Source organism: Giraffa tippelskirchi, chromosome 3 (assembly GCF_054371585.1).
Source record: "Giraffa tippelskirchi isolate mGirTip1 chromosome 3, T2T-mGirTip1v1.2.pri, whole genome shotgun sequence".
Classification (NCBI taxonomy): Eukaryota; Metazoa; Chordata; class Mammalia; order Artiodactyla; family Giraffidae; genus Giraffa; species Giraffa tippelskirchi.
In genome coordinates, this window is record NC_137277.1 from 7,743,019 (window position 1) to 7,758,390 (window position 15,372).

Below are 15,372 nucleotides of genomic sequence, written 5' to 3' on the forward strand. Positions count from 1 at the left end.
TTTCTCCAAAGCTGCACCCTTGAGCAGTGCCACCCGGTCACACCGGTGCCCCTTTCTGTACCGTTTAGTGAATACCCAGGAAAGAAATATGGTGACAGGGAGCCAAAGACCAGGTCTTTTACCATCTTCCTGTGTGGGCGATGCGTCCTCTTCCTCTAGGACATCGTTCCCCTAGGACGGAAGGAAGGCGCTATGAGTCCAGACAGCAGTGACATTAGTGTCCTGAGTGGCTGAAAACAGCGCTAACCACTGTCCTGGTCTCTATGTGTTTCCCATCCACGTGAAACGGCTTGGAGGCCAAGCAGAGCCAGATTTTGCCTGGTGAGGCAGGATCGGCCAGCAGGGACCAGGTCTGAGGCACATTACAGACAGACCCTAGGACATCTCAAGAATAGCCTTGGAACGCTTTAGCTCACACTGTCTCTAAGGTGGATGTCAAAGTGGTGAATTGAAAAAGCAAACTGTGAGATCAAAACACTTTCAGAAATCCCTTAGGATCCTAAACCCTGTCCAGATATGCCTTTGAGAACATGTGGCTCAAAAAAAAAGGTTCTGGCGTCCCCACCATGAGTTGAGTGCTCCTATACAGCCCCATAGCTGGGTCTGAGCACTTCTCATGCTGAATTATAATCCTGACTCCTCCACCGGATGGAGCACCTGGATGGGTGGAGTGGGGGGTGGGCAGGCAAAAGCCACGTCACTCGGTTGGTGTCCGAGTGACACCCATGAGCTGGCTGTCCCAGGTGAATACTAAGCGAACGGAAGACAAACACCCTCTTGAGGGTCTGGCCTGGAAGACTTCCCTCTAGAACTCTCTCCAAGCCTATTACACTGAGACCAGCGCCCTCGCTAATCGGGCAGTCCTTCGGCTCTGCAACTGCCTCTTAACAGGCTTCTTCCAGAACAGCTCCCATCCCGTTCGCACCCTCTGCCAGCACCAAAGGCCCCTAAACTGGAGAGGGGGCACCACTGTCCTCCGCCTGGCTGTTACCTCTGCGTCCTGCTCCTCGGCGGCCAGGCCCATGAAGTTGCAGTCTGGAGATGCCGCGGGCGTCACCTGCAGCAAAGCGGCAAAAATCAAGGTGCAGATACCACCGGCTCACCTCCCCAGCTTGCCTGGCAGCAAACGCAAACCAAGTCCTCAGGACAGAAGTGGTGCCAAACCAAAGATCAGATATGAGGGTGACTTTGACTTAAGGATGCGGTACCCTGTTTTCTGGGGCTCCCTTCCTGAGCACCGGGGGGGGCTTTGTGATCTCCCTGGCAGACCCTGGATTGAGCTGCTTGGGATGAGCCTGCAGAACCAGAGCGGCGAGGGCCATCCCGTGCTCCCCGCTTACCTCTTCTTCATCTGAGGGGGTCCTGCTGGCATCCCGGGGGGAGGGGAGGGCCTCCCTCTCCTCTTCCGTGCCAGGGGCGATGTAGGAGCCAGACATGGAGGAGACGGTGTCGGTGCTGATCTGGGAGTGCTGGCTCTGGGAGGACACCATGGACATGACCGACTGGGCCAGGCTGCTGCTGGCAGGGTCTTTGGAGACAGGAGTTGGGGGAAGGAGATGGAGGTCAGGCACGGCTGCTATGAGTTCCCTGGGAGCAGGGTTCTCTCCCCGCACCCGGGGGCCGTGAGGACCATGGCAGCCTGGCCTTGCCCTCACCAAACAGGGTTTAGATTTAAGGTTTGCCAAGGTTTGGCTCCTTTACGCTTTATTTAAGTTTAAAATTTTTCTTTTTGGCCATGCTGTGGGCCATCCTAGGTCCCCGACCAGGGATCAAACCTGAGGCCCCGGCATTGGAAGTTCGCAGTCTGAATCCCTGGACCCCAGGGAGGTCCCTCTCCTTTACGTTTCAGAGCTCCGAACTCAACCTCAGGGGCGAGGGATTTGCTTTTCCCTGTTAGGATGTTAAAAGAAACCTTACAACAGCAGGACTGGGAGCAAGATACCTGCTTTCCCCCCATCTGGGTGGCAAGACCACCCTCTCACTGCAAGACACTGAGTCCCGCTTCCCTCTCAAGTCGGGCCCTGCTTGGCGCTGCCGCTGAGGTATCACCTGGCTGCTTCCCCAGTCCATCCCGGAGGAAATACTAGAAGCACCACAGACTCCCGCCCTCCTCAGGTACCTTCTGGGGAGGAAATCGTGGAGGAGAGCGGGGTTCCCGTGCAGGACGACTGGTCAATAGCTCCTGACGATGATAGGGTCAGGTTCTCACTTTCTGGGGTGACACCACATTCCTGGGGAGAGGCAGAGTCGGAGGGAAGGGGTCAGGGCAGGGGGCCCGGGTGAGGGATGGTGGGGGGTGACGGGCGAGGCAGGGCCGGTTTCTCTTCTGTCATCACTTCTCTGCAGCCCTGACCCGGGGTGGCTGGCTGTCTCCCCGGGGAGGTGCGAGCGCCTCCTGCCCGAGGCCCAGCATCTGCTGGAGCCACACAAAGACGGCAGCTCAGGTGACCCAGGTCAGCTAGCAGCTGTGACACGGGAACACCCCAGGCTTCCCCAGGATTACAAACAGCTTTCCTTCTGAAGGGGAAGAACACAAAACCAGTCAAGGCCCTGGAGCCCCCCCGGGCTTCTCCTCCGGCATGGGGGGGTTGGTTCCAGCTCGATGAATCTAACATAAATACCATCTCCCTCCCAGCCTGCACCGGTCCCCCACCCCCACCCCGCCATCCGTCACCTGGGCTCGAAACCTCAGTCCACCCCGGGCAGATGCAAAGGCCTGTTGGTTCTCTCTCCATACCCCGTTCTCTCTCCTTCAGGCATTCTTCTCTTAAAACTTTTCATAAAACCTGACATACTGATCCGCGGTACCACCTGCCACATACACTGTGACTGTCTTTGACTGTCCTGCGTGTCCACCCCACCCCAACTGCCAGGCCTATAATAAGCACCACGAGGGCAGGACTTTAGTGTCTCCCCACTGCTGCTATTCTTAGCACAGAGGATCACGCCTGGTCAGATACACAGGCTCCATACTTTGTTGAAAGAATGAGTCTCGTGACACCTTTGCTGCGACTCAGAGAGTGTTCAGAAGGTGTTTGATGAGTAAATGAGAGCAGATGGACCTGAAGAGGCCGGTAGGCAGGAAGGAAAGGACCCAGAGTCCAAAACCCAACAAGGATGGAGAGTTTATTACCTCTCCGAGATGCTGGCCTGATGGCCTCTGAGACAGCTGCGTCTCAGATTCACTGCAGGAACGCTCATCGTCCTCTTCAGGCAGCACAGAAGAGTTCTGGGAGATGGACCTGCATGAGGCCAGAGGGAGAAACAGCTGCAGCCGATGGCCACTTAAAGAATGGAACTCGCCTGCACTCCCATCAACGGGAAGTCAGAGGGAGCAGAGGACCGTGGGGGGAACTGCAGGGAACTCACCTCTTAGGAAGGCGTGGAGGCATGGGAAAAGGTACCCAGGGGTCTGAGACCTCTTCTGGGTGTCAGAAAAATCTGAGTTTTCCCTTTCGCTCCTTCAAACAGTTGTGTAGTGTGTCTGAACTTGGAGAAAACCACTGACATTTTTAGAGTTTCAGTATTTTCATCTGTAAAATACCCTCCTTTCTTCTTTCAGGGAAACTGATATTATGACTTGTGCCTGTGCACGCACGCTCCATCGTGCCTGATTCTTTGCCACCCCACGGACTGTAGCCTGCCGGGCTCCTCTGTCCCTGGAATTTTCCAGGCACGAATACTGGAGTGGGTTGCCATTTCCTCCTCCGGGGATCTTCCCTACTCAGGGATTGAACCCACGTCTCCTGCATTGCAGGCGTATTCTTTACCACCGTGCCACCTGGGAAGCTCCATGACTTATGCCAAGGTGGATGTAAATACTTAAGAAATACAGATCACAAGTTTCCTTCAGTCCTCAGACTAACAGACGCTCCCCAGGGACGCTCCCATAGATGACCCTAATGATGTCATCTCCCCTGTACCTTATACCTTCCTCCCAAAACAGAACACGTAAGTTTTATCCGTCTGGATCCTCCTAAGGACCCATGTACCATCTTATTTTCCTCTTCTAAGGGATGGGATAACTCTCCCTCAGGCGTTGTTAGCCCAGGTCTCCAGTGAAATGGGCAGCTCTGGCAACAGCCCAAAGATATCTACGCCGCCCTGGGACCCGGGTCTGGAGTGACCATGGAGGAGCGGAAGGATGGACCGAAAGCATCACGTCAAGGACCCCAGGGCCAACGCCGTCGCTCACCGCCTACTCACTTGGAGAGACTCTTTTTGAGCTTGAGTCCTTGGCTGCCGCAGTCGGAGAGGCGGTCGAGGGGGGAGAAGGTGCGGATGGGAGGCAGGTGGCCGTCGCTGCCGTAGGAAGGCAGCATTCCTGAGAGGTGTCGGTCTCCAAGCACGTGGAGTGGGGGGACCGCTGGGGACGGGGTGAGGGGCCCATTGAGGGCCTCCAGAAGAGACACCACTTCATAGCCTGGTGGAATGTTCTCCGAGGACTAGGGGAATCAGAGACAGGTTGAAAAATTGATTACTTTTCGTTTTATGCTATGAGTGTTTTTCTTCCTCTATGGTGGAAAAATGCTTTCTTTCATATCTAGTCTGGGGGCTCTGGCAAGAAAAGCTTCTGTATTAGAGGCAGAAGAAAGAGAAAATATCGGAGAACCACATGTGCCGAGACTCTACTTATACATGAGCTTCTTCTTAATAATGTTTATTTTTTTTATTACAACAGAAATATGTGTTCTTTACAGGAAATTTGGAAAACACCTAAAAATGGAAAGAAAGAAAAAAATCAACAACCGAGTCACCCAAATTGATAACTTTCGTTAGCATTCTAGTGTATTTTCTTCCAATTTTTTCCCCTCTGTACTGTTTACACAGTTGTGATCAATCTGTAAATAATAATTTTATACCAAGTTTATTTCACAGAGCTTATTTGAGCTTCCCTGGTGGCTCAGATGGTAAAGCGTCTAGCTGCAATGTGGCAGACCCAGGTTCGATCCCTAGGTCAGGAAGATCCCCTAGAGAAGGAAATGGCTAACCCACTCCAGTACTCTTGCCTGGACAATTCCATGGACGGAGGAGCCTGGTAGGCTACAGTCCATGGGGTCGCAAAGAGTAGGACATGACTGAGAAACTTCACTTTCACTTTATTTCACAGAACATAATATTTTCCTTCACATGTGTCCTTTTTCATAGATACCATAACTTTCCTAATTCTTCCACTGGTGCTGGCTAGTTAATTGCATCCATTTCCTGCTGTAAGCAGCACTTTGATGAACATCTGTTCATTTATTATGCACACATCTTTTTTTCAGACCATTTTCTGGGTATTAAATTCTAAGACCTTAGATTACCAAGTCCAAAGGATTTTTTTTTCAATTATTAATTTTATTAAATCTTCACCCTAGCATATACCTCTTTTTTTATAAAACCATTTTAAAATTTCATTTTATTATTATTATTCTTTTTTGTCTGTGCCGCACAGCATGCAGGATCTTAGTTCCACAACCAGGGATCAAACCAGCAGCCCCTGCATTGGAAGCATGGAGTCCTAACCACTGGACCACCAGGGAAATCCCCAGGTACAAATATTTTTTAAGGCTCTTGATATACACAGCTGTTTGTTTTTTTACAGTGAACTTTCTAGGTATACTCCTATAAGCAGGACAGAATACCTATTTTAATTGCTTCTTGGACAGCATGGGGTATCTTTAAAAAAGGAAGTTTCTAAATGTGAAAGGTGAAAAATGGTCTCTCATTTTAACTTGGATGTTGTTGATTTTTAATCTGGTTGACTTTTAAAATTTTAATATGTTTGATCATTAACCAGCTATGTTTCCTGTTTTGAGAACTTTTATGTATATATCTTTGCCCATTTATCTATTATTTCATTCAGGTGAGTTAGTCTAGAGATCCTAGCCTTTCCTCTGACTACATTTTGTTGTGCCTACATTTTTTTCTTTATAGGATTTATGGATTGCCTTTTAATTTGGGCCATCTTTTACATATCTAAAGTTTAAAGTTTTTTATGTGATAAAATCTACACGTTCTTTTTTTGGATAGTGTTCCATTGTTTTCAAGCTTAGAGAACCCATTCCTATCCGTAGTCAACTAAAGAATCATCTGTAAAATATTCTAGGTTTTTAAGGTTTGGTTTGCTTTGTCTTTAGGGTAGTTAACTAGTTACTCCACCTGGAATTCATTATCTGATTAGGTGTGAAGTGCTAAACTGATTTTTCTTCCCTAAATAGCTACCTAGTCATTCCAGTACCACTTACTGAATAATTAATAATTAATCTCTTCCACTGACATGTTAACCTAAAGACAAGACTCTCTAGTCTATAAATACAAAGTTCGGAAGCTTTGCACCATCACCTACACTACGAGACCAAGGTGAATTATTTCATCTACTTGGATCCTAGTATCTGAAGCCATGAAATGGGGTAAAGAAAAATAGTCACCTTCTCTGAGGATTCAGATAAAAATAGTAAGTTGAACCTAAACCTCAAACAATCATCCTCTTGTTTCTGCTTGGGGGCGTTCCAGAACTGACCCCACCTCCGGAGTGAAACAGCAAGCCGCTGGCTCTAGGGATGGTAAATATTAACTGGACACTGAGTTCCCAAGGCGGCAAGGGGAGGTTTTAACGATTAGAACCTCATTTTCCACTGTACTATGGGCTGGTTCTAACACAATGTGATCTCGCCCTGCTTACTCAATACTTCAGAGTGCCAAGATTCAATTACTTGTTGCCAAGCCACATGAAGAAGGACAGAAGGTGAAAAAAAAAAAAAGCCCAACTTACCGAATGCTCTTCCGAGTCAGAGGTCTGGGATGAGAGGATAGGGTTGAAGCTGGTTGGGGACAGGGGGCCCAGTTTTTTCCTCATGGCTCGGATTTGGAGCAGTGCCCGGAAGGCTGTGAAGAAGGAAACTGGTCATCAGGACATGCGGGAGTCAGGAAGGACTAGAGCCTCCTCGGAAGCCACCCTGGCGGTGGGCGGGGCGGTGACCTGGGGGACCCAGCGGGGCCTCGGGGGGCTTACGCAGTCGGCAGATGGGGCAGTTGTTGGCCTGGTAGCGCAGGGTGTCGGCGCAGGTGTTACACAGGCAGAGGTGGCGACAGGGCAGGATCAGGGTGTCCCGCACGTCGGAGAGACACACCACGCATTCGGCGCTGTTGTCGCTCACCTCGTCCTCGGCCACCTGGCCGGGGGGTGGGGGGATGGGCGGCAGACAGTTAGCCAGTGTCACAAAGACTCTCATGACCCATGCTTTATTTTATTATTCATCTGTTTGTTTTATGTGGGTCAGTTTTAAAGTCTCCATTGAATCTGTTACAATAGTGCCTCTGTTTTTTTTTTATTTTTATGTTTTGGTTTTTTGACTGCAAGGCATGTGGGATCTTAGCCCCCTGACCAGGGATTGAACCTACAACCCCTGCGTTGGAAGGTGAAGTCTCAACCGCTGGACCCCCAGGGAAATCCCCCATACTTTCTATAGAAAGCAGCTTGCCTGCAGAGCTGAGACAAGTAATATGAACAGAATCTTGCACCTACATTGAACTTGATAGTTTACCAAGTGCATTTGCAACACCCAGTTTCACTTCTGGCAACTGTTTGTGCCAAGCTCCTCCTCTGGGGCTCAGATCCGGCCCTGTCCGTCAGAGCTGAAGGAGCCCAGGAAGTCACACAGGGAAGGAGGGGAGAGATGAACTGAGGGACCAGGGAACTGGGTGAGCAGAGCCCCGTAGAAGAACCCATCCAAACCAGCCCATTTTTTCATTTCCAAATTTAAATATAATCATCTGAAATGAGGAAGAAGAAATACCCTTCTAGGACCAGACAAATTTCAGAGTTTGGTGTGCTAAATTCCTAGATCCTGGCTGGATCAGAGACGGTCTCACCCTGCCTCCTGGGAAGAGGACATTCAGAACTGTGGGTGGGGGACTTCCCTGGTGGTCCAGTAGTTAAGCCTGTGCTTCCATTGCAGCGGCTCAGGGTTTGGTCCCTGGTAGGGGAACTAAGAGCCCATATCCTGCAGGGAAAGGCCAAAAAAAAAAAAAAGAACCACGGATGGAACTTGCCTTAGACTCTTGTGTGTTGTACTTGTTTTCAATCCCATAGATCTCCTGAAGGAGGTAGCTGACCCCATCCACCTGCAGAACAAATGGAAAAGCACAAGGGCAGGCTGCTTCTAGTGAAAGATAAAAGTGGGAACTTATACACCTCCGCCACGAACCTTCTTCGGTAACCAAGGACTACAGATTCACAAAGGAAACCACGGAAGGTCTAGACAAGCACAGGATGCCCTTACCTACTTACATGTTCTCTTTGGGAGGGGAAAGAAAATCTGATGCTTCATTCACCCACTTTTTTGTCCAACAGGGAACATGAACATTCATAAATACAATAGTAACCCTTGTGCCATAGGTCCCTATGACAGAGCCCAGAGACTAGGAAAAGGGTGGAAGACGACAGGTCAAAATAGACGCGTTAGCTAGCTATGGAATGAAAGCTGAGCTTAGACCTTATACAAATGAAGGAAAGGAAATGAGAAAGAAAGAGAAGAAATGGGCAAGGAAAGGGGCGGGGAGGGAAAATGCGGAAGCTTCGAGAGAGCATCTGGAAGGACGGGCCAACTGCACTCCTCCCCCACTACTGAGCCACCCCCATCGCCGACAGGCAGGCGGGCAAAATTACCCGTTAGTCCCTCGAAGAGCTGACTCGTTGGAAAAGACCCTGATGCTGGGAAAGATTGAGGGTAGGAGGAAAAGGGGACGACAGAGGATGAGATGGTTGGATGGCGTCACCGACTCCGTGGACGTGAGTTTGAGCAAACTCCGGGAGGGAGGCGGTGAAAGACAAGGAAGCCTGCCGTGCTGCAGTCCATGGGGTCACAAAGAGTCGGATACAAACTTAGCAACTGAACAACAAGTCCTGCCTCTTAAAACCCCCAACTTCAGGACCTTCCTGGTGGTCCAGTAGTTAGGACTCAGCGCTCTCACTTCTGGGGCCCAGGTTCAATCCCTGGTCAGGGAACTAAGATTCTGAACGCAGTGCAGCGCGGCCAAAATTTAAAACCCCAACTTCAAGGCCCAGTTTGACTCCCACAGCCTGAGCCACGTCTGCCAAAGCTGGCCCCTCCCTTGTCTCCTCATGCCAGTTCATTCCTCACCCCCCTACCCACAGGGATACCCTCCCCTAAGGCCCAGTCCACTATTGATTGCACATTCTAGTCCCCAGTTAGACAAAGCCTGTTGCTGATGCCAGTCTAGCGATAGAAGAAGAGATAAACCAACTCCCTTGTGGTACCCGAGCCTTTCCACCCCATGCAGGCGTCCTGGAGATCCAGGCCTCCCCGTGAGGCAACTCACTGAGGCCCGGCCTTTCCAGGCAGCACCCCCCGGGCTCAGGCTCTATCATCTCCTCTGCCTCTCTTAAAACTTGCTTTAATGTAGTGATGATACTGGAAATGACATTATCAACAAATCCATACTAAGGTGTTACTGACTACTATTGACCTCATTAAGGGCGGAGAGCGCTTAGTACCTGAAAGAACGAAGAATCAGAATTTCATGAACCTACAGCCTGTTTTACACAGTGATGTAAGTCAGAAAGAGAAAACGAATATATTAACTCATATATGTGGAATCTAGAAAAATGACATTGATGAACCTCTTTGTAGGAAAGGAACGGAGACGCAGATGTAGAGAACGGACTTGTGGCCCCAGGAGCAGGAGGGAAGAGTGGCATGAATGGAGAAAGGAACATCAACATATATACACTATCGTGTGTCAGACAGACAGCTGGTGACAAGCTGCTGTGTAACACAGGGAGCCCAGCCTGGCGACCTGTGATGACCAAGAGGGGTGGGATGGGGGCAGGGGAGGGAGGCTATAGAGGGAAGGGATATGTGTATAATTGTGGCTGGTCTGCGTTGTTGCATGGCAGAAACCAACACAACGTTGTAAAGCAATTTTCCTCCAGTTAAAAGCATTTAATAAAAAAATGAAATTAAGGAAGAAAGAATTTCAGATATTTGTCAGCCATCGTGGGGGAGGGCGGCTTTCTTCACATCTCAACCAAGGCCGACCCTGCCCCACACTTGACCGCCCCTCACCCTCCATGTGACGGGCCACCCTCGCTGGGGAATGCCACTGACTCCACTCTCCCCTCCTGTCCTCCATGGCTCTTCCCCGGCCTCAGGGGTCAGGACTTCCAGCAGACAACTGCATACCTTGCCCATCATCCTGGAAGGGGGCCGATGGCCAGCAGACTTTGAATGTGAGAAAACAAATGTTGGGATACATTAAGCCAAGAGCTCTAATTGGCCCTGAGTCAGACCCTGATAGTTTATTCTTTTAGCTGGAAATGTTAGCTTCTCAGCCTGGCCTTTTCAATAAAAAGAGTGCTCCCTAAACCTCATGTCAGGAGACAAATCTCGTCCTTTCATTTTCTGAAGTCCTTTGCTCAGCTACCGGCCACCTCACCACCGACAATTCTGGAACAACAGACACCCAAAATCGGTATTCCTTTCAGGCCGCCCAAGTCATTTCTAACACAGAAAAGCATCCTTTTTTGCTTTTCTTCTTTGATTAAAAAAAAAAAAAGGCAGGGAGGGAGGAAGAAGAGTGCTTAGCAAAAGAGTGGGGAGAGAGAGAGTGAGTGAGGAGGGAAACTCCACCAGTCCCCAGCCCTCGAATACTTACCACTTGTTTCTGTTTGAGGGGCTTGACACAGAAAGTCCCATCTGAGTGCTGGAGCGAAAACATGAAAACACGCCAGTTATGACGAGGAAGAAGGGAGGTGAGGACCAGATGTTCTTCTGTTACTTCTCTCAATTAGGCACATTCTTGGATCCCCCCAGCCCCGCCCTGGAGTGTGGAATGACAGCTTCCTCATTCTAGAAGGGTCCTCAAGCATGTAGTCTAGCCCTTCTGATATAAGACGACAAAACGAGGCCTAAGGAGTCGAGGGTCATCAGCAAGCTGGTGGCCGAGCTGGAACTCGACGCTGGGTGGCCCTGGGTGTGGAGGGGGTGCTCCCCCCGGCTTCCCGAAGCCTCCCAGCCAGACCCACTCTGCCGAGCCCAGGCAGCCAGAAAAGGGGCCTCCACGTGTCCTCGGAGGAGAGGCAGAGCAGGGCATACCAAAGCAAGGCCCATAACGTCACTCACTGACCTTTTCAAAAGTGCCCAGCAGGACGTGGCAGTGGCCAAAATACTCTGAAAGAAAGAAAGGCACACGGATGGGGAAGAAGAAAGCCAACGATAGAGCTTGACCCCACCACCTTTCCCGAGCCCTTGCGATCCTCTGGCGTCACAGCAAGGGGCAGGTTAAGTCACCCAGTAGGACTGTCGGTGCCCGAGGAGGCTGCGAGCAGGAGGGCGCTGGGATGTGGAGACTGATGCCCATGGAGGAGCCTTGTGGATCTGAGGCCGCAGTCGCTGCCAGCCTGCCTGCCACAAACGGGCCCGCGTGCAGCCAGAGAAGACAGGAAGCACCCGTACCATCACCTTCATCCACCACAGCGTGGACCACTAACGGGTAAACCTCTCTGTCCAGGTCGAAGCCAAGCTGAAGGGAAAGAAAAGAAAAAAGGGAGGAAGGAGGGGGACTTACATTCAGAGGCCACAGTTATCCATCAGAAAGGGAGGCCTTAACTTCATCTTAACTCCTCACCCATCAATCTGGTAACCACCTGGTGGTTTAGTCTCTGTCGTGTCTGACTCTTGAAACAGCATGGACTTTAGCCCACCAGGTTCCTCTGTCCCTGGGATTTTCCAGGCAAGCATCCTGGAGTGCGTTGCCATTTTCCACTACCTAAGTCCACTGAGTTGAAGGCCACCAGACTCTCTGTAAGAAACCTCATAGATGTAAAGGCTTCTAACTTGTAGGTCTTTCCTTTGGGCACGGCTTTCTCAAAATATCCTAGGTTAATGGGGCTGCTCTGGGATAGAAAAATTAGACGTGTCCTTCCCAGGGCGTGAAGGCATTAGAAGGCTGAAGGGCAGCACGCCTTTGAGCACCTGGGTCGGTCCTGTGCTGCCGGCCGGTCCCGAGTAGCTCCCACGCCCTGCAGGTCTGTACGTGGAACCTGCCCTGCGCTTTCTCCGGGCGGCTGGTCCCCTCCGCCAGCCGGCTGCTCACCTCCTCTTCCGCCCACTCGGAGGGGTCCACGGTGTGCGAGGGCAGGCAGAACTGCTGGCACACCCCGCGCTTGTAGCGCACGGTCTCCGACTGCAGGCTGTTGTCTTTGGGGATGTAGCTGTTGGTCAAAGTGGGAAGCAAAGCACAAGTTAACCGTCTCGCCCAGATGATCTGATGGTTTCCTCTGTTCCGTGTCTGTTGTCAATTATCAACAGGCTCTCGGTATAGAGTGGAACAGAAAAAAGAAAAAAGACCTCCTTCGTAATCTCTTTTTGCCCTTGCTTAGTGATGCTATTGAAGTTATCTATTTAGGGACTTCCCTATGAGGGCTTCCCAGGTGTCGCTAGTGGTAAAGAACCCGCCTGCCAATGCAGGAGATGCAAGAGACTTGGGTTTGATCCCAGGGTTTGATCTCCAGGTCGGGAAGATCCCCTAGAGGAGGAAATGGCAACCCACTTCAGCATTCTTGCTTGGAGAATCCCGTGGACAGAGGAGCCTGGCGGGCCACAGTCCATGGGGCTGCAAAGAGTCGGACATGACTGAGTGACTGAGCATTGGTGGTTCAGTGATTAAGAATCCACCTTCCAATGCAGGGGACGCAGGTTTGATCCCTGGTCAGGGAACTAAGATCCCACCTGCTTTGGGGCAACTAAGCCTCCTGCTGCAATGAAAAGATCTTGTATGCTGCAGTGAAGATCCTGCCACAGCTAAGACCTAACACAGCCAAAAGTAAATAGGTAAATAAGTATTTTTTTAAAAGGTGTCTATTCAACTCACATATCCACAGAAATGTAGCTTAAAAGATTTTTAAAATATTTATGTATTTGGCGGTGCTAGGTCTTAGTTGGGGCAAGTGAGATCTAGGTTTCCTGTCCAGGGATTGAACCCTGGGCCCCCTGCACTGGGAATGTGGAGTCTTAGCTGGACCAGGAAGTCTCCACTGGACCAGGAAGTCGTCCCAGCTTGATAGATTTCTAACAGCATCACGATGACCTGAAGGACTATGCTGCTATCTGTCACTGTACCAAGATGGCATAGTTTGAAGGGAAAAAGTGAAAAAGTAAGACTGTGTAAGTAAGAAAATCCAAATTCAGAAACAGTTCTCACCTGAGTGTAGAAAAAGGATGTTTTCCTCCGCAGGGGAGCGTGTCAGGTATGGACCCTGGTCTGTGTGGGAAGGACGTGGCTCCCCTGGCCCCTTGTTCTTACCTGGCAATGCCATTCTGGAACTCTTCGGTGGCCTGATAATAGATGGTGATGGCCACCCGAGCATCTGTGTCAAAGGTGAACTCCACATTGTAGTGGACTTTCGCTCTGCCCGCCTCTTCCCCAGGGGTCTTCACTTCCTCGGCACATCTAGAAAACCACAAAGACTCGTCATTCGGGGGTAGCAAATTAACATGTTTACAGTGATCTTTTTTCTTTTCCTTTTCTTTTGGTGGGATCCTAGCTCCCTGATCAGAGATTGAACCCACAGCCCCTGCAGTGGAAGCAAGGAGTCCTAACCACTGAACTGCCAGGGAATTCCCTTCTTTTTCTATTTTATAAAAATTTATTTATTTATTTGTTTAATGGCTGTGGTGGATCTTAGTTGCAGCATGCACAGTCTGAGTTTCGGCATGTGGGATCTAGTTCCCTGACCAAGGATGGAACTCGGGCCCCCTGCGTTGGATGCCTGAGTCTTACCCATTGGAGCACCAGGGAAGTCCCTTCTCTTTTTTAACTGAATATACTGTGGGCTTCCCTCCATGATCACACACTTAGGCCTCCACCCTCATTTTGAATGATGGCTGCTGCTGCTGCTGCTAAGTCGCTTCAGTCGTGTCTGACTCTGTGCGACCCCATAGACAGCAGCCCACCAGGCTCCCCTGTCCCTGGGATTCTCCAGGCAAGAACACTGGAGTGGGTTGCCATTTCCTTCTCCAATGCATGAAAGTGAAAAGTGAAAGTGAAGTCGCTCAGTCGTGTCCGACTCTTCGTGACCCCATGGACTGTAGCCTACCAGGCTCCTCCGTCCATGGGATTTTCCAGGCAAGAGTACTGGAGTGGGGTGCCATTGCCTTCTCCATGAATGATGGCAGAGCACCCTTTTACTACTATGGGGAGAATTTAGGCAATTTCTGATACTTCAGGGCACCACAGTTAAATGACTTGTGCATTTGCCAGACTTTTTTAAAAAATAGCTTTTACTTTAATCAAAGTTACTCATGCCATCGTTTAAATAGTTTCCACAAGGCTTGTAACAAAAACGCAGCGGGTCTCTTTCTGCCCGTTTTCTGCTTCTTCAGAGAAAACCACCTTTCCCTCTGCAGCTGACTGTTTTTGGCATTTACCTGCATGCTTTGAAATAACAGGCTCAGGTTACTTTTTCAGCTTTAGGCATTGTCTATTGACTTTCTACTATGGGAACAAGGCTTTTTTTTTTTTAAGTTTTTAAAAAAATTATTATTTATTTATGTCGGTGCTGCGTGCGGGCTTTTCCAGTTGTGGTGACTTCTCTTGCTGCAGAGCCCCGGCTCTAGAGCATGGACTTGGAAGTTGAGGCGCCCGGGCTTAGCTGCCCTGTGGCAGGTGGGATCTTCCGGGACCAGGGACTGAACCTGTGTCCCCTGCATTGGCAGGCAGATTCTTAACACTGAGCCACCAGGGAAATCCCAAGACTTTCTTTCCTTTCCTTCCCTCTGCTCCACACAGGGGTGTTCCCTTCCCCATGTAATACACCATGATTTTGTTAGCTCGGTACATCTTCCTCTATACAAATGTGAGTCTATTAACATTACTCACAGCTCAGCCACAGAGTAATCTCTAATCATTTTCCTTTTCCTGCATAAGCTTTTATTAGAGTTTGTGCTCTCCCCCTCGCCACACAGCTGCTTACTTATCTATGCATTAACCACTAATTCGAACCCAAACTCTTGGTAGACAGACTTGCTATCTGGAGGGCAGCATTGGTTTAAAAATCATACTATCCCCGGGACTTCCTTGGTGGTACAGCAGTTAAGACTCTGAGCTTCCACTGCAGGGGGTGTAAATTCAATCCCTGGTTGGGGAACTAAGATCCCACAAGCCACATCGTGCAGCCAAACACACATACACACACACACACACACACACACACACACACACACTATCTCAGAGATAGCACAAAGAAGGCAGATGCTGATGATAACTAATACTGACAATGGTGATTAAACAGCAAATCCAGGGTGCCAGAGGAAAGGCACATGAGATTAAGAATAAACTAAAAAGTAAACATGAGCAGGAAAATAA

At 49.9% G+C, this 15,372-nt stretch overlaps 1 protein-coding gene across 9 annotated transcripts in view; it reads right to left on the reverse strand.

The window, feature by feature from the left end:
• RNF157 (ring finger protein 157) overlaps window positions 1-15,372 on the reverse strand; it is a 74,728-nt gene that overhangs the window by 11,404 nt on the left and 47,952 nt on the right. For 6 of the 9 annotated variants that reach the window (XM_081575458.1, XM_081575454.1, XM_081575461.1 and 3 more), the window contains 14 exons: window positions 13,312-13,458; window positions 12,103-12,220; window positions 11,463-11,529; window positions 11,134-11,177; window positions 10,663-10,710; window positions 8,038-8,109; window positions 6,998-7,157; window positions 6,758-6,870; window positions 4,207-4,445; window positions 3,134-3,242; window positions 2,120-2,231; window positions 1,341-1,528; window positions 992-1,057; window positions 123-171 (listed from right to left, as the gene is read on the reverse strand). In XM_081575458.1, coding sequence (XP_081431584.1) covers window positions 123-171; window positions 992-1,057; window positions 1,341-1,528; window positions 2,120-2,231; window positions 3,134-3,242; window positions 4,207-4,445; window positions 6,758-6,870; window positions 6,998-7,157; window positions 8,038-8,109; window positions 10,663-10,710; window positions 11,134-11,177; window positions 11,463-11,529; window positions 12,103-12,220; window positions 13,312-13,458 — 1,532 coding nt within the window. Of the gene's footprint in view, window positions 1-122; window positions 172-991; window positions 1,058-1,340; window positions 1,529-2,119; window positions 2,232-3,133; window positions 3,243-4,206; window positions 4,446-6,757; window positions 6,871-6,997; window positions 7,158-8,037; window positions 8,110-10,662; window positions 10,711-11,133; window positions 11,178-11,456; window positions 11,530-12,102; window positions 12,221-13,311; window positions 13,459-15,372 lie in introns of all 9 variants that reach the window. The other 3 variants (XM_081575455.1, XM_081575453.1, XM_081575457.1) reach the window with 3 other exon arrangements.